The 21,367-nt window shown below is 40.2% G+C and overlaps 1 protein-coding gene across 1 annotated transcript in view; it reads right to left on the bottom strand.

The window, feature by feature from the left end:
- The window catches only part of AGGF1 (angiogenic factor with G-patch and FHA domains 1), a 31,218-nt gene extending 12,269 nt beyond the window's left edge, over positions 1-18,949 (bottom strand). The window contains exons 1-7 of the mRNA XM_030004780.1: positions 18,531-18,949; positions 17,694-17,790; positions 17,023-17,228; positions 16,052-16,198; positions 13,695-13,868; positions 4,888-5,242; positions 3,156-3,267 (exon numbers count right to left, since the gene is read on the bottom strand). Of these exons, the coding sequence (XP_029860640.1) occupies positions 3,156-3,267; positions 4,888-5,242; positions 13,695-13,868; positions 16,052-16,198; positions 17,023-17,228; positions 17,694-17,790; positions 18,531-18,701 (1,262 nt within the window). The 5' untranslated portion in view covers positions 18,702-18,949. The remainder of the gene's footprint in view (positions 1-3,155; positions 3,268-4,887; positions 5,243-13,694; positions 13,869-16,051; positions 16,199-17,022; positions 17,229-17,693; positions 17,791-18,530) is intronic.
- Between the last annotated feature and the right edge of the window lie 2,418 nt (positions 18,950-21,367).

Here is a 21,367-nt window from a genome sequence, read left to right as displayed (position 1 = left end):
TGCATATTCCAAATTACAGTCAAATTGTAAGTCCTCTCTACCAAGTTACCCGGAAGAAGAATGATTTTAAATGGGGGCCTGAGCAACGACAAGCTTTTGAACAAATTAAGCAGGAGATTGTTCATGCAGTAGCTCTTGGGCCAGTCCGGGCAGGACAAGATGTTATAATGTGCTCTACACTGCAGCTGGGGAGAATGGCCCTACCTGGAGCCTCTGGCAGAAAGCACCTGGGGAGACCCGAGGCCGACCCCTGGGGTTTTGGAGTCGGGGATACAGAGGATCCGAGGCTCGCTATACTCCAACTGAAAAAGAGATATTGGCAGCATATGAAGGAGTTCAAGCCGCCTCAGAAGTGGTTGGTACTGAAACACAGCTCCTCTTAGCACCCCTACTGCCAGTGCTAGGCTGGATGTTCAAAGGGAAGGTCTCCTCTACACATCATGCAACTGATGCCACGTGGAGTAAGTGGGCCGCACTGATCACACAACGGGCTCGCATAGGAAACCCCAGTCGCCCAGGAATTGTGGAAGTGATCATGGACTGGCCAGAAGGCAAAAATTTTGGAATGTCACCAGAGGAGGAGGTGACACGGGCTGAAGAGGCCCCGCTGTATAATAAACTGCCAGAAAATGAGAGGCAATATGCTCTGTTCACTGATGGGTCCTGTCGCATTGTGGGAAAACATCGGAGGTGGAAGGCTGCTGTATGGAGTCCTACACAACTAGTCGCAGAAACTGCTGAAGGAGAAGGTGAATCGAGCCAGTTTGCAGAGGTGAAAGCCATCCAGCTAGCGTTAGACATTGCTGAAAGAGAGAAGTGGCCAGTGCTCTATCTCTATACCGACTCATGGATGGTGGCAAATGCCCTATGGGGGTGGCTACAGCAATGGAAGAAGAGCAATTGGCAGCGCAGAGGTAAACTCATCTGGGCTGCTGCACTGTGGCAAGATATTGCTGTTCGGATAGAGAAGCTAGTGGTAAAAGTACGCCACGTAGATGCTCATGTACCCAAGAGTCGGGCCACTGAAGAACATAAAAACAACCAGCAGGCAGATCAGGCCGCCAAGATTGAAGTGTCTCAGGTGGACCTGGACTGGCAATGTAGGGGTGAGCTATTTATGGCTCAGTGGGCCCATGATACCTCGGGCCATCAGGGAAGAGATGCAACATATAGATGGGCTTGTGATCGAGGGGTGGACTTAACCTGTGCGATAGTGTCCATGGTTATCCATGAATGTGAAACATGTGCTGCAATTAAGCAAGCCAAGCGACTGAAACTCCTGTCGTATGGAGGGTGATGGCTGAAATATAAACAGTGGGAGGCCTGGCAGATTGACTATATCACACTCCCACGAACCCGCCAAGGCAAGTGCCATGTGCTTACAATGGTGGAAGCAACCACTAGATGGCTGGAAACGTATCCTGTGTCCCACGCCACTGCCCAGAACACTATCCTGGGCCTTGAAGAGAAAGTCTTATGGCAACACGGTACCCCAGAAAGAATCGAGTCAGACAACAGGACTCACTTCCGAAACAACCTCATAGACACCTGGGCCAAAGAACATGGCATTGAGTGGGTATATCACATCCCTTATCACGCACCAGCCTCCGGAAAAATCGAATGATACAATGGACTGCTGAAAACTACATTGAGAGCAATGGGGGGTGGAACTTTCAAACATTGGGATACACATTTAACAAAAGCCACCTGGTTCGTTAATACTAGAGGATCCACCAATCGGGTGGGCCCCACCCAACCAAGACTTCCACATACTGTAGAAGGGGATAAAGTTCCTGTAGTGCACATGAGGAGTATGTTAGGAAAGACAGTCTGGGTTAGTCGTCCCTCACGCAGAGACAAACCCATCCAAGGGGTTGTTTTTGCTCAGGGACCTGGGTACACCTGGTGGGTGATGCAGAAGGATGGGGAAGTTCGATGTGTACGTCAGGGAGATTTGATTTTGGGAGAGAATAGCCAGTGAACTAGGCTGTATGATATTTAACTGCTAAATAACCTGCCAATGTATGTCATTGTATCTATAGTGTCTATATGCCATATCAAGGGTATTACTGTAAGAATTACCCAAATGACTGAAGAATGGACTTTGAAACTGAGCCAAGAACAACAGTGATAGAACTTGAACTGGTGCCCAACAATTTCCTCAAGACCAACATCTCTGACCTGCAGACCAAGGGTGTGGGTTGCATCAAATGTACCAGCCAGAAGTTCCAGAGACAGCATACAACAACCCAACACCTCACACCATCTCTCTTATCCTGAACAAGTGTTACAACAGATGGAGCCCCAAATTCATGGACTAAATAAAATTGATGGACACATTGGAGGGATAACCCATTGACTAAGGGAATACTATTTGTATGTGTGTGTGTGTGTGGGGGTGTCCATATACATATATATATATATATATAAGACAAGGAAAGTGGTAGTGGTTGATTGGAAAATGTAAGATCTGGGCATGATGTAAATGGTATAGAATAAGGGGTGGATAACGTCCTGGGTTCAGCTGGGATAGAGTTAATTTTTACAGGAACCTGGGAGGTGGGGGGGCATAGCCGGGGCAGCTGACCTGAACTAGCCAAGGAGCTATTCCATACCATGTGACATCATGCCCAGTATATATATGGGGAGTGGGCCGGGGGGGAGGGCTCCCCCGCTCTCTCTCTCGACTTTCGGTGGGGGAAGTGGCGGAGCGTCGGGTCCCGGGTGGTGAGCAGTTGCACTGTGCATCACTTTTTTTTTGTATACTCTTTCATTAGTACCGTTGTTGTTGTTGTAACTTTTTTGCGTTGTCCCAGTAAACTGCCCTTATCTCAACCCTCGAGGTTCCAGTTTTTTTCCTTTTCTCTCCTCCGTCTCCCCCCTATCCCACCGGAGGGGGGCGGGAGGAGTGAGCGAGCGGCTGCATGGTCCTTTGTTACCGGCTGGGCTGAAACCACGACACACAGCAAGCATGACAGTTACATGACATGACTTAAATTTCTTACTGCGGGCTAACCTAACTCAGAGTACCTCAAACTGCTGCATGCTAGGAAGACAAGCATGAAGAGTAGGGACAAGCAATCCTGAGTGGCTTCTACATCTTTGAAAGTGAGGTACAGTTTCAGATATATATAACAAATTCCATTCAGTTTTACCTTCCAATTGTAGCAGGTTTCACAGCTGTGATAATATAAAGTGATCCAGTCTGTAGAACTGGTGATCTTATTACAATCACTCTGATACAAGGAGGCCAGATCTTTTCTTCATCTGTAATTATAAAAAAAATAAATACTGTTATTACCAACAAATGACAGTTTTACCCTATAGTACATAGCTTTCAAACAACTGATATACATTCAGCCATCATCTAGTTGAATCCCATGCAACTTTCAGAAAAATAAATGTATAAGCACATCTGAGAGAAAACTTTGATAAGACTACTGTTTCAAAGACTTTCTGACTGCACACTAAAGTATTAATGTTTTCCGAATTCTGGTTACTTACAGGAATAAAATATACACACATTCACAGAATTTACTAGCATATTATAAATTTATCGACTATTAGTCATAATAGACTAGACTACAATTTTACTTTGAGAAAAGGCAGCACCATTCTGTTCACATCACAAACCTAATGCATATAGAACCTTCTATTTGATGATTTCTACGTCAAATGTATTTTTACAAGTTTTACTCTTATTAGCACTGTGCACCAATACAGGCAAGAAAAAATAATAGATGAGCCTACAGATGCACATGCTTTTTTGCCTCAGTATCCGTGAAGTAATTATAACACCTATTAGTCTATTATGACTAATGGTCCATAACAGTAATTCTAACAGCTGTATGAATTCTGTTCTTAGATGTGCTTCAGAAACAGTCTCCAATGATCTCAGCTAGGAATAAACATAGTAAGATGGGAAGACACTAGCTCAAAAGGTACAAGGAGGAGAGAAACTCTCTCCAGTTTTTATTACTCCAGCATTACTGCAGAACTGATTATAAGAAAATAGTAAGAGAAGGAAATTTAATCTGAAAGCCTGATGGTAGCAAGCACATTTTGAATGGCATTAATCACTCAGAATCTGAGTAGCTGAGTATGTACAGTAATGACTGCAGAAGAAAAACTGACTCTTTAACTGCGAGCAGGGCACAGGCTGCAGTACAGACTTCTATAGGCTGTATTACATTCTGTGATTTGGAATATCCTTTGCATATACATAGTTCCAATTGGTTCCATTAAGCTTTTCACAGGTTACTTCCCCTCGCCTCCCCTCAAGAGACAATTCAACTCTTGAGGTCTTAAGGACCTAGGTCACTTTCTTTGGTACAAAACAGTATACAGGCTTCCTCTCTATACCCATTTCCTACATGCTGCCACTGGAATACATACAAAACAGGATTTCAAAGAGTACTGAGTATTCCACGTTCACCCTTTTCACCACAGCGGACTCATGTTACGTTGAATTATACATGATTGTTTATGAACAGTATCAGAAATATTATACATTAATTGAAGAGAGTTAATACACAGAATTGCTGTGAGCTCTGTACTAAAACCTCTATTTTAGCAATTAGACTTTCTTTTCTCCTGTCAGTATCCTAATCTAAAAAAAACTTACTCCTACCACTGAGGTTTCTACACAAGCACAGGACGTTACACTCATAAACAGCTTTCACAAAAAACACCACTACTTCTGGCTACTGTGCAAGTAAAGAGAAGAAAACAAATACTGGTAACATATAACACTTTTTAATTCAAAGTGGTTGTTTTTGGTTTTTTTTGTTTTTTTTTCAATTATCCAGACTGTTCTCTTGCAGTTTGTTCTTAATGGGCTCCTGGAAAAATACAGTAATATGATACATAAAAGCCACAATAATTCACCTTCGATTTCCGAGTCTTCCAAATCAGAAGTTTCTTCACTTGTTACTTCATCCTCACTGCTGTAGGCTTCGCACTCAGAATCTGTAATTTCACCTTCTTCTGGCTCACTCTCTGTGTCTGCTGTTCTACTGTCATCTGTATATGCTGCAGTATCTGGTGTACTTTTGTGTGAATGTGAATTTATACTGTCTGTAGAAATTGATTCTTTGGCTGTTAGAATGTTTTGTGGTTTTGTGTCCATTTTAGTCTTCTTTCTTATATTTGGAGACTCTTCTTCTTCAGTAGAACTTACTTGCTCAGTAGCGGAAAAGCAATTCAGACTATTAGATGATTTCTGTTCTTCTGTGTCCAAATCCTGGAGGGGAGTTATAGAACGTTACATTCTTTACAGATTGAGTTATTCTAAAGTCTGCTATCAGCCTGGAAGTAAATTCTTCACTAGGAAGAACTATTTTTACAACTATTAAGAAATGGTTAAATTTCCAGAAAGTTTGCCCATGCAGTCAACAGAACATGTCAGTAGAAAAATTTTCACATCCTATTAGACATGACTGAGACCATCTTCTATTTGGGAAAGTGTGGCTGCACTCCTCTTCTAAACTTCACTTATTCCTTCCTCTTTTCTCACACAAAACTTAAGATCCTTGTCCCCACTTTCAGACTTGTACAATATCATCTTGAATATTTTCCAGTTTTGCTTTTATGACACTTACTTCTGTCCCTCTCTTACTCAATTCTTGAAACTTGTTTAAAAGTTCTTTAATTGATCTTCATCATATCTTCCTCCTGTTTTTCTTCTCTTTTTTTCCACAATGGTCCAGAATATCTGGAATGCCCACCCATGCTCACCTAGTGACCTGTTCTTTTTCCTTTCAAAATTGCAACTTTAACAAAGCCTTTCATCAAGATACCGTCGCATTAATTTATGCTATGTGGAACAGTTCTACTGAGAATGCATTTTCTACTGCAACAAACTGCTCCACTGAATATCAGACAGATTACATTATTGCAGGTTCTTCCACTGCCACTTGATTTCACCAGCAGAAAAAAGACCATCAACATTTTTTTAACTGAGAAATCTAAAGTTTCATATTAATTTTGCCAGAGTACCTTGAAAATCTGATTGTCAATCTAGTAGCCCTGATGACCATCTTAAAAACAAAGAAAAAAACAAAAGAAAAAAAAAGAATGAACACAAATGGCTTTAAAAGGTAAATAAAAAAAATTCTCAGATTTTAAGTCATTTGCCATCTTGGCTTCAGAATGAATGCATTCAATTGCCCTGCATTGTACCAAATATTGCAACATAGCAATTAAAATAAAAAACATCCTTGACTTCTTTCAGAAAGTTTTCATATAGAGCATTTTACATTTCAAGATACATGAATTAATGTGAATGTTAATGTCATGGAAATTAAAGCACTTTCACTTTTCAGAGTTGTAGAAACTCATCAGTCGCACAGCTGTAAGACAAACACAAGAATTCCTCTCAGCCCAGCAGTCAAGCTGTTGGATAGGACTTTACACTGTACTTTTGAAACACTTTCAGTGAGACAGCAGATTCTCAGGAATAATCAGCAAATTTTAAAAGACCTCATGCTTTAACTGAAGCACTATCAGTTTGTTTAGGGTTTCTCTATAATACTTTAGCGCTGCACCCTGAACTCTACATGTGGACACTAGAAAGGAATAGGATCATAAGGTCACTGCCTGATGTTGTTTATTTTAAATAAGAGATATAGTAATCCTGCCAAAAGACTAGACAGTTCATACATGCCAGACATTAATTCCATTAGAAATCCTTTTGGCAAATCTCATTTTCACTTTTATGAATGATCTTTTTCAGTGTATTTATCTTTGTCTGTATTTATGTTTGGTATGGATATTAGATCAATACCTGACATACCAAGGTGCTCTGCAATCCTAAATGTATTTCTTCCCATAGTACTGTGAGTTACTAAAGGTTTACTAATCTAATATGAAAACACAGAAACTAAATGGTCTGCTCAAATCACAATTGAGGCAAAGCAACAGATGACTGTGATGCGCTGATGCCCAAGCATACTGCTCCAACCACTCAGCTCTCTCTCCACAGTGAATTCAGTGATACTTGCTTTTGGCATCACTTCAGATTTTCTAAATTAGAAAATAAAAAGGTGCTGTTTCAAAGCCTGACTGCTGAAGAGTAGACTCTCTGTTCTGGGTTGAAAACAGGAATTTTAAAAAACACTCTTATAGACAGACCAAGGATTCTGTACATACATTCTGCCAGTATGACCATTAAGTCTGTTCTCAGCAGTTTCTGTATTTTTTCTACTATTACTACAATCAACTATTAAGAAACCAAATAAACTAAATAGTTAAGTACTGATAAAAATGTAATCTCTGAATTTAGAAATAGTTGTATAAGATTGAGGATTTTAAAATTGCATTCCTAAAGAATATGGATTTTGAGCACTTTATGATTGCACAGATCTGTATTAAAATACACACCTTGACGATGTCTAAACATTAAGCCTGGGGATGCTGAATGTTCTTAAAGCATTTGAGGGGGTCTTTACTTGTGCTGAAGAAATTCTTTTCCATTATATATGACTACTAGAACTAACACAGAACATACGTAGCATGTATGAAAGTGTAACTATGCAAACAGCACCCAATACCTTGCCTCCATATAGCCACTGCTTAAAATACAAGAACTAGCAGTAAACAGAGTATTCAGTAAATATCACCCTGAATGACCTAACAAATAATAACAATGCACTTCATTTCTCCATAGCAGGATATTTAACTCTTCATCCCAAACTCACGATACAACACACGAAGTATGCAAGTACATGCTCATTATAACCATGTTTGTTATACCATGATACTAGGCGTGTATGTTTCTTTGTGTGTTGCTTTGCCTAAGAAATCTAAACAGTCAGTACACCTACTCCAACAGTCATATGTTAGATATGGATTGCCTCTATGAGATTCAGCTTTGATAAACTTTGTATCTAGGGGGTATCACCACATGATCTCTGGCTTTTCTCTCCCTAAGCATAAGTTGAGAGGTGGAATGAATGTGATCTGTAATAGACTATTTCTTAACTACAGGGTTGAGTCGGTTCATATTTCTGCATCCCTGACAGACAACCAAAGGTGCAAGTGAAATCAGGATTTTTATGTATCCCATGAGGAGTGATCTTACAAGAATTACAAATCATGTTTGTGTGACTGGAACTGATGGGTTTGCTTTATAAAGAATAGTCCTCAAACTACTGATTACAATGACCATCTAAAGTGCAGATTGGCCTAGTTACAAAATATACATGAATGATCATAGTCACTGAAGTGTTTTTAATGAAAAATGCAAAATATTTTAAGCATTTAACTATAGCTTCTGCTTCACTGTGATAGAGCAAGACTTTTTGTCTTTCAAAACTTTACATTTTTCTGTATTATGCCTGATTGACATGCATGTTCATGCAATTCTTCAGCCTGCCTACAAATCAGAACTTAAAAATTATTGAGAGTATAATTAGCTTAATTCTAAGAAATGCACTGGTTAAACTGTATTGTTTTCTAAATCAGTTTTATACAAAACTTACAAATGTGTACAAATACAACTTTTCAGAAACATGAAGTCTGTTGCTTCTTGGTTTACTAGAAGTTCAGTGGGTGACTTAATGGAATCATGGGTACTCAATGCTCTCATCTAAAGGGCTGAATATTAGATCTTTAGCACTGACAATTTGAAATATTAATCTGAAATTCAGTACTTTACTAAAAACCATTTCAAACAGTTTAAAATAGCTCTTTCTCTCAGATGATTAAGTTTTCACTTGCTAGCACCATTTCACAAGTAATTCAGTTACTGTCCTCCACCCTACACAGTACTTGAACTTCCAATGCAAAAAATCTAATTAAAAGCCAGAAAAAGAGTAAAGCTCTTCCTAGATCATAAAGAAGCCATTTTATACACCAGAGGACAGCTCTGAAATACAGGAAACATAAATTTGCCTTACCGAAAGAATGCACAGTTTTTTAGTCAGGACACTCTATGTTAATACAGTGATGCTAAATATGTCTCTTCCCAAATATTCTAGAATGTCATCAAAGTTTTCTTCAGATGTTTCACTTACACAGTGTTTCAAATATATTTAAAAGTTACTTTGTAGATGAACTGATTTTGATCAAATAGCTTCAAAAAATTATTAATTCCTTTAGGAAAATAGGTATCTAAACATCAACTACTATATAATTTTCCTTCAATAAAAATATCAAGGTTAAAGGTAAACATCCACAGACTAATGTGTTTGGTGTCTCAACTCTACCTTCACCAGAAGCTGCCAATCCAAAAGAAGAAATCTTCAGATTAGCCATGGTTTCTGTCAACTGACGTACCTAAAGATGGGATGAATACCAGCAAAAAGTAAACTACTTGTGATAAAAAAAAAAAAAAATAAAAAAAATCACTGCTTCAAGAGTTCTGTGGGAAATTCAACTATGAAAGCCTTGTCCCTCCTGCAGAAGCAGCTAGGATGTGTCTATAATGAAAAAGAATATGGCAGAAGTTCATTTTGAGCACAACACTGAAATGAAATTTATTGACAGTATTTTAAGAATAAACTGTAAAAATAATTTCTGTAAAAAAATGGCATATGTCAGACCCTGCATCTAAATTTTGCTACATAATTTTAACAGCCGCAATCCAGCAAGTAGAACTACATGATCACTATTGCACATAGTCTATTCTCCAACCTGTATGGAAGTGCTGGATCGAGATATTGGTTCCAGGGATCACATTATCATTTATGACACCTTGTGATTTTTATTTTTTTTAAACTTTTCCAAATTTACCTATTTAAAGATTTTTCTGGTACAGGAGAAAATATGGTATTTCTTACCCCACTTTTTTTTGGTCTACCACTACAAAAAGATATCAGAACTGAACTATATGCCTGAAAGTTCCAAAGTATTCCAGTGATCCTTCTATGTGAGCTGCACAGAGGCTATCCAATACTTCATCCTGGCAAATAAAATTCCTGATTCTCTATTAAAAGTAAGCATGGGAGCAGCATGCTTAGTTTCACAAGTAAAAAGAAAACTATTTGTAACATAGAGGTTTGGTGACTGAAAAAGAATTTCTTTAAAGAAAGTTCTTTTATAAATCAGGAACGTTCCTCAGAAGATACTAAGCTCCCCTCAGAAGATACTAAGCACGTGAGCTCCCCTCCGCTGTTCTTTTTCTTTTTGCAATTAGAAGTACATTCCTTTTAGCAGACGTTCACTAGTATTTTCTTGTTTGGTAATTCAGCTTGTTAAAAATATAATAATATTTTAACAGATTCATTATATTCTTTACATCCTCAGTTTTACATTGCTTTTTCAAGAACACTGCAGTATTTGTGGAGAACACACTTGCCCTTTCTGCAATGTTAAGCATCCCTACTTAGATAAATAGGTACTGTATGTAAGATACCTGGGCACATCAAATTCTTCACAATAGCTACAAACTAAACCACAACTAGAAAACCCTCCTGTGACCAGAAACAGAAAGTTAACAGATTGGCCCAATTACAACCTTTTTTAGATTAAAAAGGTATTAACTTTGGTTTAAATAGAGTAAGTCAATCAAAAATCACATGCAATTTTTGTAAAAACTATATAGCTACTAGTACTGTCTATGTAGAAATATTTGCTGTGATAATCTACACATGCAGCTGCTGAATTTCCTTATTTCTCATATTTGGCAACTTTTAAGTAATACTAAATATCTGTCAATACTTGTATACATTTAATCCTTTAACTGAAAAAGAGAGAAAAGAAGTCTAAAAAGTGTTTCATGTACCTGACGTTCTATAACTACTGCTTACTGTCTTCCCTTGCTTCACATGCATATTCTTATAAACCACCTCATCTTCATCCAGGAATAATAAAGTTCAGGGGGTGTATGACACATTCCCAGAATTAGACCCTGGCATTGCTTTATTTACACTATTAGTGGTCCACAGACCAGACAATAAACAAAACCATTCTGCTACTTGTACTCACTGTAGAAAACAAAGTCAAATAAAACCTACTTCGGTCAAGAAATTAGGTAATGTTTGGAGGGGTTTTTCAGGCTAGCAGCACAATTTAATAACCAGTTGGGAAAAGCAATAATGAAGTACTAATCCTCAAAATAATTGTCACAACTTTAATAATTTAATTAGTGTTCAAGGACAGGTTTTATTTTAACTTTGTATTTTTTTTGTCAAGAGTGAAAAAGGGAATGGAAGGAAAAGGGAGAAGGCTGGGCATAAGTGTACAGGAAAGCATTTCAATAGACAACCTTTAAACTACAAAGTTCTACTTAAAAACAGACAATTTTTGTTTTGTTTTAGGATGTAAATGATAAATAGCATGAACTAATCAGTGCCTTTACCAATACCAGACTAAACTGGACAAAATAATATTGCCAAGAAATACCAGGCACCTGTGAACTGGATTGTGCAGCTTATAAAACTGAAAAAATAGTTTATAACAGAAAAATCTATAATCTTTTATTCTAATAAGTCTTAATCTTTTATACTAATGTAATGTGGGTTTTTTTTAAACTAATGAACTAATTTCTTATGATTAAGAACCACACAACAAGAATAAAGTATTTGAACTCAGCTATGTAAAATATGACAGTAAGGTGCTTTGTTTTTTCCAAGTCTAACAGTGCATTTACATAAAAGTGCACTGACAAAAAGGCATTAATTTAGTTTTGAAATTTAAAAGTGGAGAGCAATTGTTTTAAGTTTCACCTTGTATTCTCCCTTTTTTTGTTTTAAAAAAACAGAAAAGGCCTTGATCCTTGCTATGACACTAGCCTTTACTTACTGTTCACAGATGCAAAGATCTGCGCACTACAGAATGTTTTAAATGTTTTTCCTGTTATCTTGTAGGTCAAACAAATTAATTCACAAATAAAGCAAAGTAGTCAGTTCACCATCAACAGAACACATCAGAAAAAGTGGATGTTTACCTCCTACCTTGTGACTGTGCAAGCTTCACACAAAATATTTGTTAACAAGACCATCTATATAGAAATACTTTATTAATATAAAATAAGCTAAAGCCAAGTAGCTATTTCTAGTATAATCAGATGACAGAAGCAGATTGTGATGGGATCTCAAAAGTAGTCAAGACTATTTGTTAGGTCAGAACTATATACACCACAGAACTTTTAGAAATACACTTGTTGATTTAGGTCAATATGTAACAGTTCATCATAGACTAAATGTAAGAGATTTATTAACTGACCTATATGATAAAGGCTTATTCCTACAAGCTTTCCACGATGCTTTCCTGACACACGATGAATAAAATTCTGTAATAACAATGCCTTTTGAGAGTGGCAGAATGCTAATTCAGCAGTTGCACGCAGCATGCCCAGAACGTGGATGCTGTTAAAACTCCTAGCTTCAACTGCATTAGCTCCCCTCTCTTAAGTCTGAAGGATCATTATACTTAGTGTTGCTAAGTATCCACCTCAAGCTTTCAGAATTGAATGATTCACATGCAGTTTTCTCAAAGAGTAGAAATTCACACATTAGCCACAATCTATTTATAAAATCCGTAGTCTTTCAACTACCACTGTCCATTTAACCTACCTTCACTGGTTCTTAATGTAAACAGTTTCCATTTTCAAAGCCTTCAGAAGACCTCACTCCTGATACAAAATTCTTAAAACTCTGTACTGATGCTACATAACTATTATGTAAGAGTACCTGTACACTAACATAATTATTTCAGATTTCAACCAGTCAGCTTGACTGGGGCCTATATAATGAAATTATGCAACAGTTAAAGCAATAGCTTTAAAAAATGCAAAATAAGGAGCACTGTAAACTAAGGAAATCAATACATTCAATGAAATCTTAAGTAATAAATTTGCAGAACAGGACTATACAAATTTGATTCAACATCAGTACCAGTGTTCATTAAGAAAATACTCCTTCAGGTTTAATAGCTGTGTTACAATAGAACTGGTATTTAGGAGTAACGTTTTTCAAGGCAGTCACTATGTACTATATGGCATGCTTTCTTAGCAGTCAGAAAAACAACAGAAAGGAAGTTATGTTTTGTATACCTTAAAATACAAGTTAATTACGATGGGCATTTATTAAGATGTACACCTTATCCACACACTATGGACAACAAAAATGTATTGACCAAATACAGTATCAATAGGAGAGCATAATATGCAAAGAATTACAGCCTCACAGACATTTCATCAATCCCAAATGATGGTAGAGAGACAGTAAAATGTCAATGGAATGAGCTTTGTAATACAGTCACAGAGAAGGGATGGTATGTGTGTGTTTTCAAAACCTTCAGCCATTTTTTGATTAATCATGTGAATTAAAAAAAAAAAACCCACAACAAAAAACACAAGCCAAAACCCCCAAACCAAGGCATCGAGGTAACACTGAATTTCTGATGTAAATCCAGCCCACACAGTACCCTGAATTCACTCTAGTGTGCTTGCTAATGAGAGAGCTTCACTGACACTCAATTACAGAGATCTGTACAGTTGTATTGTAATAAAATAAAACTGAAAAAGTGAGGGGATCCAAGTTTAAAGTTTGATCCTTAATCACTCAATGGGAATATTATTTGAACACTAACTACATGTTAGCAACCTGTATATAGTTTAGAGATGTTTGAATACTTCAGAAAATAAGCATACATCCTCTACATAAAACCAAACCCCACAGCCCATAAATTGCATCATGAAAAAAAAAACCAAAACAGGTTTTGCATTTTCTAACTGTCAGTTCTAAAGTTACCTTATACTCATTTGGTTCTTTTCTCTTCTTTTTCCCTTTTTTATCTTTGGTGTGCTTAGTACCAGAGGCCTGATAAGATTGCAGATCCACTCGTGAATGAAACTGGTATCGGCCACTTTCCACATCACAGTAGTAATAAATTCCAGTTGCTGGATCATAATACAGTTGATTTTCCTTTATAAGAAACATAAAGAATGATGTTATCATCACTTCAATAAACACATTATTCAAAGAAACACCTCGTTCATAAAGAACCACATACTAAGTTTAAAAAAAATACTCGAAGTACTAAAGAACTGTGGTGGCTTGACCCTCACTGGCTACCAGGTGCCCACCCACCTGCTCTCTCAATTCACCTCAACAGGACTGGGGGAGAAAATAAGATGAAAAGCTCATAGGTCAAGATAAAGACAGGGAGATCGCCATCATGGGCAAGCCAGATTTGACTCGGTGAAAATAAATTTATTTATCGCCAGTCAAAAGAGTGCTGAAAGATGAGGAACAAAGACAAAACACTTCTCCCCGCCCCTTCTTCCCCCAAGCTTTACTTCACTCCTTCATTCCCAACTCTTCTACCTCTCTTCCCCCTGCCCGAGTGGCACAGGGAGATGAGGAATGGGGCGTTGCCATCAGTTCATAACAGTTCCTCTTGGCTGCTCCTTTCTCCTCACACTGTTCCCCTGCCCAGCATGGGTCCTTCGCATGGGTGGCAGTCCTTCAAGAACTTCTCCAGCATGGGTCCTCTACAGGACACAGCTCCTGCCAGGGGCACCTGCTCTGGCATGGGCTTTCCACAGGCCACAGCTCCTTAAGGAGCTACTCCGGTGCAGGGTCCTCCACAGACTGCAGTGTGACTATCTGCTCCAGCGTGGTTCTCTTCCTCAGACTGCAGGGAATTGCCTGCTCCAGTGCTTGGAGAATCTCCTCCCACTCCTTCTTTGACCTTGGCATTTGCACCATTGTTTTTCACACTCCCCTCCCACCCCATACACACTCCACTGTGCACCGTTCTGCCCTTTCTTAAACATGCTTTCAACAGGGGCACCACCAGCTCCTTTCATGGGCTCAGTGGTGTCCTGCAGCAGAACCAGTCATGTCCAGGCAGCCCCTGACCTCTTCTCACAGAGGCTGCCTTTGCAGCCCCCGGCCCCACTACCAAAACCTTGCCAATAAACACAATACAAGAAGATTTCCTGTAATTCAGAACAGTTACTGAACAAGACAATATATTCTTTTGTGTAATTGTACCATAAATGGTAATCTATAGCCCCAAACATTTGTGTATCTAACTATACCCACAAACTACGTCAAAAGCAATGCTATCATTTAAGACTTTAAAAATTAGGTTGTGAAGTGTCCTTGAAAACAAAACAAGTTGTTTTGTGTACCACATTATCCTTGTTTTGGCTGGGATAAAGTTAATTTTCATCTTAGTAGCTGGTACAGCGCGTTTTGGATTTAGTGTGAGGATAATGTTGATAACACACTGATGTTTCAATTGTTGCTAAGCAGTGCTTATCGTAAGTTAAGGATTTTCAGTTCCCCATGCTCTGCCAACTAGAAGGTGCACAAGAAGCTGGGAGGGAGCATGGCCAGGACAGCTGACCTGAACTAGGCAAAGGGATATTCCATACCATAGAATGTCATGCTCAGTATATTAACTGGGGGGGGGAGTTAGCTGGGAGGGGCCGATCGCTGCTTGGGCATCGGTCAGCAGTTGGTGAGCAACTGCATTGTGCATCACTTGCCTTTTCTTGGGTTTTATTTATATTTTTTTTAAATATTCCCTTTCATTACAGTTATTATTACATTTTACTTTAGTTATTAAATCGTTCTTATCTCAACCAACAAGTTTTACTTTTTTTTCAATTCTCCTCCCCAACCCACTGGGAGGAGGGAGGAGGGCGCAAGTGGCTGCGTGGTGCTTAGTTGCTGGCTAGGGTTAAACCATGATGCACATGCACTTTTTAAAAAAAAATTGAGTTGAATGTAGTGCTGCAAACAACCTCTGTCTTTTTCTAAACAAGTCTTCTTTTACCTCAAGCTTTTAATTTTGAAAGAGTTACAGAGCAGCTTTATAGTGTAAGATTTCTACAATGCCAAGCAAATTAAAGATCTAGGAGACATCAAAAAGAACTGAATGAAAGTCTATATTTATATCTTAGCCTGCTATCTTTAATTGGACTGAAATAATTCAACAACTAATTAACAAGCTTCCATTACTATTCGTCTTCTGTAACATGTTTTTCAAATCAGAAAGTCAGCTTGGATCTTAGTTCTTTGCTCACATCAACTTTCACTACTAAAACTTTTGCAATGGAGAAAAAAATGCCAAGGGTTTTGAAAACGATCCTTACCGAATTATAGTAGAATCCAGTGCTATGGTCATAATACAATCCCGTATTTTCATCGTAAATAAATCCGGTTTGTGAAACAGCAGCTTCTGCAGCAGCTCTCAAGCTCTCTGCCAAAGAACCCTCTGGTACAGAAGTATCTTCTGCTTCCTGATATCAGAAAGTAAACAATTAAATTTTCTTCTAAAAAGAAGCTGCTTGGTTCTTTAGCATTCTACAATGCCCTATTTTAAATAAAATAAATTAGTGCTCTATGGACTTGGATTGTTTCAAGAACTATTAAAGAAGAAGGCAAAAATCTAGCTGTAACTTACTGATAAACTCCTACTGATTTCAATGGGACCAAGACTTCATCCTGTGCCTTTCATTTTCCCCAACCTTTATTCAAAAGTGGTTCACATAAAAAATATACACAGTGAGTATCTTTCAGTATATTCCTAAAACAGATTTCTGCTCTCTGTTCTGTTTCAGTTGCTATACATGCTAAGGCACAAAATCAGTTAAGGGAGTGAGATGAAGTGAATGATCTAAGAGAAGGCTGGATAGCAGAGGAAAAAAAACCCCACAACAAAATAAGCAAGCAACCCCACCCCCCAACAACTTTCTTCTTATACGTTGCCTCCTTATATCAATGGAGAAAAAAAAGCACACTTTAAGAAAGTCAACAAGGCCATATTGAGCATACTCTGCTGATTAAAAACATGCCATGTCCAGGCTATGTAGGACATATGTTTTAGAATGTGCTTTTTTTTGTAAAAAAACCCCGAATCTACAAGTATGTTATACTTGGAACATACTACAGAAGAAATAGTTTTAAAGCACAAGGATGCTTGTCTGCTATAATCAGCACCAGACCATCACAAAAAATCACTTCATACAGTGACAGCAAAACCAAAAGCATATCTTTTAAATGAAATGAAATACTAATAGAGTGCTGACTTTGCAATTGGTAAAACCCCAAACAGTTCTATAACCTGTGAATTCTGGACAAAATTTTCCTCTTCTCCACCTTCAGCAACTTTAGCGCTATCCATCCTTAAAGGAATATTAACACCTGTCTGCAATTCCTCTGTGGAATTATGCTCAGCGCCTTCAGTCCCATGATTGTGCTGCACTGGCAGTTCAAAAGCATGATCTTGAGTATCAGTGTGATTGTAATAATCTTCATAGTAGTAATAATCTGCAGGGGAGGGGGGAGATGAAGATGCAGAAATTAGCAAAGCAGTATTTTGCACAATGCAGATTAAGAATCCTAAATCTTAAACTGGAAATTTATGCATGTAAGTAGTCTAATGAAAATCAATTTTTAGGTAGTGCGTCTGCTTTGAGCTTATTCTACTAGTACTGAACAAATTATGTCTTGTTTTAATGTACTTCAAAAATTGGTAAAACATATATGTGTGTAATGTATGAGATTACTATGTAACAGATTAGTACTGCATGAATTCTGCTGCAGTCCATGCTACATTTTATCCTGTTCTAAAAGGAATGGCTTGAATATATAGGAAATGGTCCAAAAGATAATGTCAGGTTACGAAGTTTAATGCAGCTAAGGATACAGACTTGAAATTTATTTTATATTTAAAAAAAAACAAAACAAGGTACTGTTCTAGATGCCTGTTTAAGCAATCACCACCCTCTCTACCTGCTTGTGACCACACAGCATAGTCCTCCGTCTGGACTTCTACGCTAGACGTATCTTTCTCCTTTCTATTGTGGATTTCCTTAGTAAGCTCTTCAACCTGAAAGAAAAACAGCACGTTACAGAACACAACGCTGCATTTTAGGGACCTATGTCAGAAAAGAGCATCAGCCTATTTTACATTCTACAATTCAAACAGAACATAATGGCATCATAAGTGTTTCAAATGATGAAAAACAATTCCTGCTCATGAAGGGTATAATAATAAAGGCAAGCACTTGGGAGGAAAACAAAATACTTAGCCGAGGTTATTTTTAAAATGCTCGCCCTGAAAAGTTGGATTTCAAGCAATAACCACTGGCTCCGTGGTGACAAGCTGTGGCATTTATGAAACTTCCCTATTTTGCCATAAGCATCCGTGGGACACTTCTTCCACGCTTCCTTTACCTCACCTTGTTTATTAAGCTCCCTTCCTTCCTCTCAACGTAGTTTTTCGTTCTGACTGCGAAACCCTCTTTGCGGCTGAGAAGACGTTACCGTTCTCCCCCCACCCCGCCCCAGCCCAGCCCCCCTGGGGACGGGACGGCAAACTCGAGCCAGCAGCAGCAGCAGTTTCTCCGGTCGCTGAAGTCCCGCAGGCCAGGAGAGCCTGCTGGCGGGCTCCGGCAGGCACGGGACCCACCTGCCCCATGAGCTCAGCCCGGGAGGGGGGGGCGAGGGGGTGCCCGGTCGGGAGGTGACGGCAGCGGGGATGCCCGAGAGGGCTGCGGCCGGGTGCCGCCCGGCCCGGAGGGGGAAGAGAGGGTCGGGGGAGGCGGTCCCGGAGCTGGGGGGGCCTACCTGTCTCCTCAGCGCCTCGCTGTCCTCCCGCGCCTCGCGGTAGAGGCGCTCGGTGCGGCGCAACCGGCGCTGCGCCCGCTCCAGCTGCCCGCGGCAGGCGGCCAGGTCCGCCTCCAGCGCCGCCACCCGCTCCCCCAGAGCCCGCTGCTCGCCGCCGGGCGGGGAAGCCATGCCTGCCTGCCTGCCCGCCCGCTCCTCAGCGCCCGCCCGCTCCTCAGCGCCCGCCCGCCGGCCGCCACCCGGCGCCTGGGACAAAGCGGCGGCCGCGGCCCCGCCCGCTGGCCCCGGCCATGGCGCCCGGCCGGGTGCGACGGCAGCAGTGGCGAGGTCGCGCGCGCGAGCCCCGCGCGCTTCGCCCAGCGGCGCCGCTGCAGCAGGAAAAGTTTCCCCGCGGCGCGCGGCGGGAACCCGGCGCAACCCGGAAGGCACCAGGAGAGGCCGGAAGTGACTGGCAGGAGTCGGGGGGAGTGCGCATGCGCCCGGGAACCAGCTTGCGGTTGCCAGGCGACGCGCTGGGGCGGGCGGGGCCCAGGTCCGCTAAAACCAGCTGGGGGCGGGAAACTCTTTGAGGAGGGTTGTAAATCCTCAGCTGGGGGCTAGGGCGGTTCGAGGCAGGGAGGCAGCGTCGGGGAGAAGCTGAGGGGTGACTCGAAACCCCCAAGGAGAACCGGGGTGTTAAGGTCAGGGCCTGCAGGGGGCTGTCTTGGGGCTGGAAGTGCTCGAAGTCTGCTAGCGGCCTCAGGTGGCATCTGCGCGTGGTCACGCCAGGGAGAGCTTGTTGCTGTGGGCCTACTGCAAGGTTTCACCTGTGACAGACAATAGAGTGAAAAGTAATTCTAGCATGTACACTATTCCACAGAAGTACAGTGTGGTTTTGCTTGTTTTTTGTTTTTTTTTTTTGGGGGGGGGGTGTTTTCGTTTGAGATTTCTCAGCCCATACTGTGACAAACCACTTCATATCCTGAGTAGAAATTGCAATGTCTGGAGAGTATTGCAATTGTAGCTGTTGGAGCAGCGTTCAAGGCTACTATGTTAAATCTGTGCTGAGAATTGCAGTGTTGCAGTCCTGTATAAATTTCTGTTGCTGGGATCTCTAGAGGCAGCTGCAGAGGGTTCTTGGGTTTTCCCTGCAGCCCCATCTCAATATTATAATTTTCAAACCTTCACCTCACAGGCTTCTGTTTCTTAAGTGTGCTTTGTCTCTAATGAGCACAATGCTTCTCAGTTGTTAACAAACTGTAAATGTGATATCCTTTGTCAGTTTTGTGTCTTGTTCCAGAAACAAGAAGTACATCATAGCAGGTCATCGCCTAATAGTTTTTAGACCTGACAATAGCGAATGTGTTGCACACATGGAGTTCTACTCCTGCTAGCAGATGTGTCCTGAATAACGCACCACCTTTAGAGGAAGTGTTCGCGTGACTACTTGAAGTAATGTATACATTCCATATATATGTATATAGGTATTTCATATATATGTTTCATATATGGTGATATGTCATATAACTTTTTCTCTTATTTTGGCCTTTCCTTGACTGCTGGTTCTTGCTATGCTGAAGGAGTCTCCAAAGAGATGAGGGCTTTAAAGTTTGCAGTGTGTCATGCTGCAGGCCACACAGTTGTAGCCATGGTTCTGGGGCCTGCTTTTTGGCTGCTGAATACCAGGGGGCGGCTTAGTGCCTGTAGAACTTTTGTCTCAGCATCAAATTAGTGATTATTTTTGCCACTGCAATATATCTAGGCACTTCTGAAATCTATCTAGGCACTTCTATCTAGGCACAATGGCCTCATGCCCTTACTTACTAAAGCTTGGTAGCAACATAGGACTACAATAGGTTTCAGGTTAGACCTCAATCAATGCAAGCAAGCCTGAACCTTCTGTAGCTCTTGTGGAGAGCAGATAATACAACAGTCTTACGAGTTAGAAGCTGAGGTAGTGTTGCCTTTATTCACTTACTTCTTGCAGACACTGAAATAATGACCCATTTCCAATAAATAATAAGTCCAAAGACACGTGAACTTGTAAATCACAGTATGTTGCACTGTTATTTTAGCATGAACACTACTTTTTACTGCAAAGGCAATCAGGTCTCGCACTCATATGCAGCTTATTAAGTACCATTCTGACCAGAAACTGACAGAACCAAATGCGTGAACTCCAGATGGTGGGCTACATGAGCAGGCAAGAGGCAAATCTACATCTATTCGTATTCTAACTGAAAGGAAATGGGCAAAAAACATACGTAGCTTGTCATCTTTAAAGCATTTTGTAAAAGGGGATAAAGCTCTAGTGTGGACTGTAGGTCCTGAGAGATGTCAAAACAAAAAACACAACTTCAGACCTCAGTTTTGCTCCTCCATCATTTCCCATCAGAAAGGTATGCCTTATTGGCTGAGAATTAGTGTTTCGTTTCAGGTAATGCTTTTGTTTGTATCAAGATGGTTTCACTGTATAAGTAAAAAAGGAGCTGAGCTGGAGGAAGATGCTTTCTGAAAGAGCAGAGATTTCATCCACTGTCTTGTATTAGGTTGTATTAAGTTCAGGGAATCACACTATCTTCTTATTAAAAGATTGGCCTCATCTCAGGCTGTTGATGTGCAAGTCATATATTTCATTGTAAAAATAATGGATTATAAAGTTTAAGCAGTGAAAAGAGGATGAAAAATGATGCCAGCACTTCAAGTAATGTGTGTTCCTTAAGGTTTGCAGCGGATGAAAATGGAAGGGGTGGAGGAGATGCACACCACTGCCAGCTGTGGAAACATGTTGGGGTGCCTTGGCTGTCACCACAGGTTATTGTTCCACTGTGCCTTGCTGTCAGGAAGCAGCAGATGGG

Source organism: Aquila chrysaetos, chromosome Z (genome assembly GCF_900496995.4).
Source record: "Aquila chrysaetos chrysaetos chromosome Z, bAquChr1.4, whole genome shotgun sequence".
Lineage (NCBI taxonomy): Eukaryota > Metazoa > Chordata > Aves > Accipitriformes > Accipitridae > Aquila > Aquila chrysaetos.
This window is presented reverse-complemented; position numbering and strand designations above follow the sequence as displayed.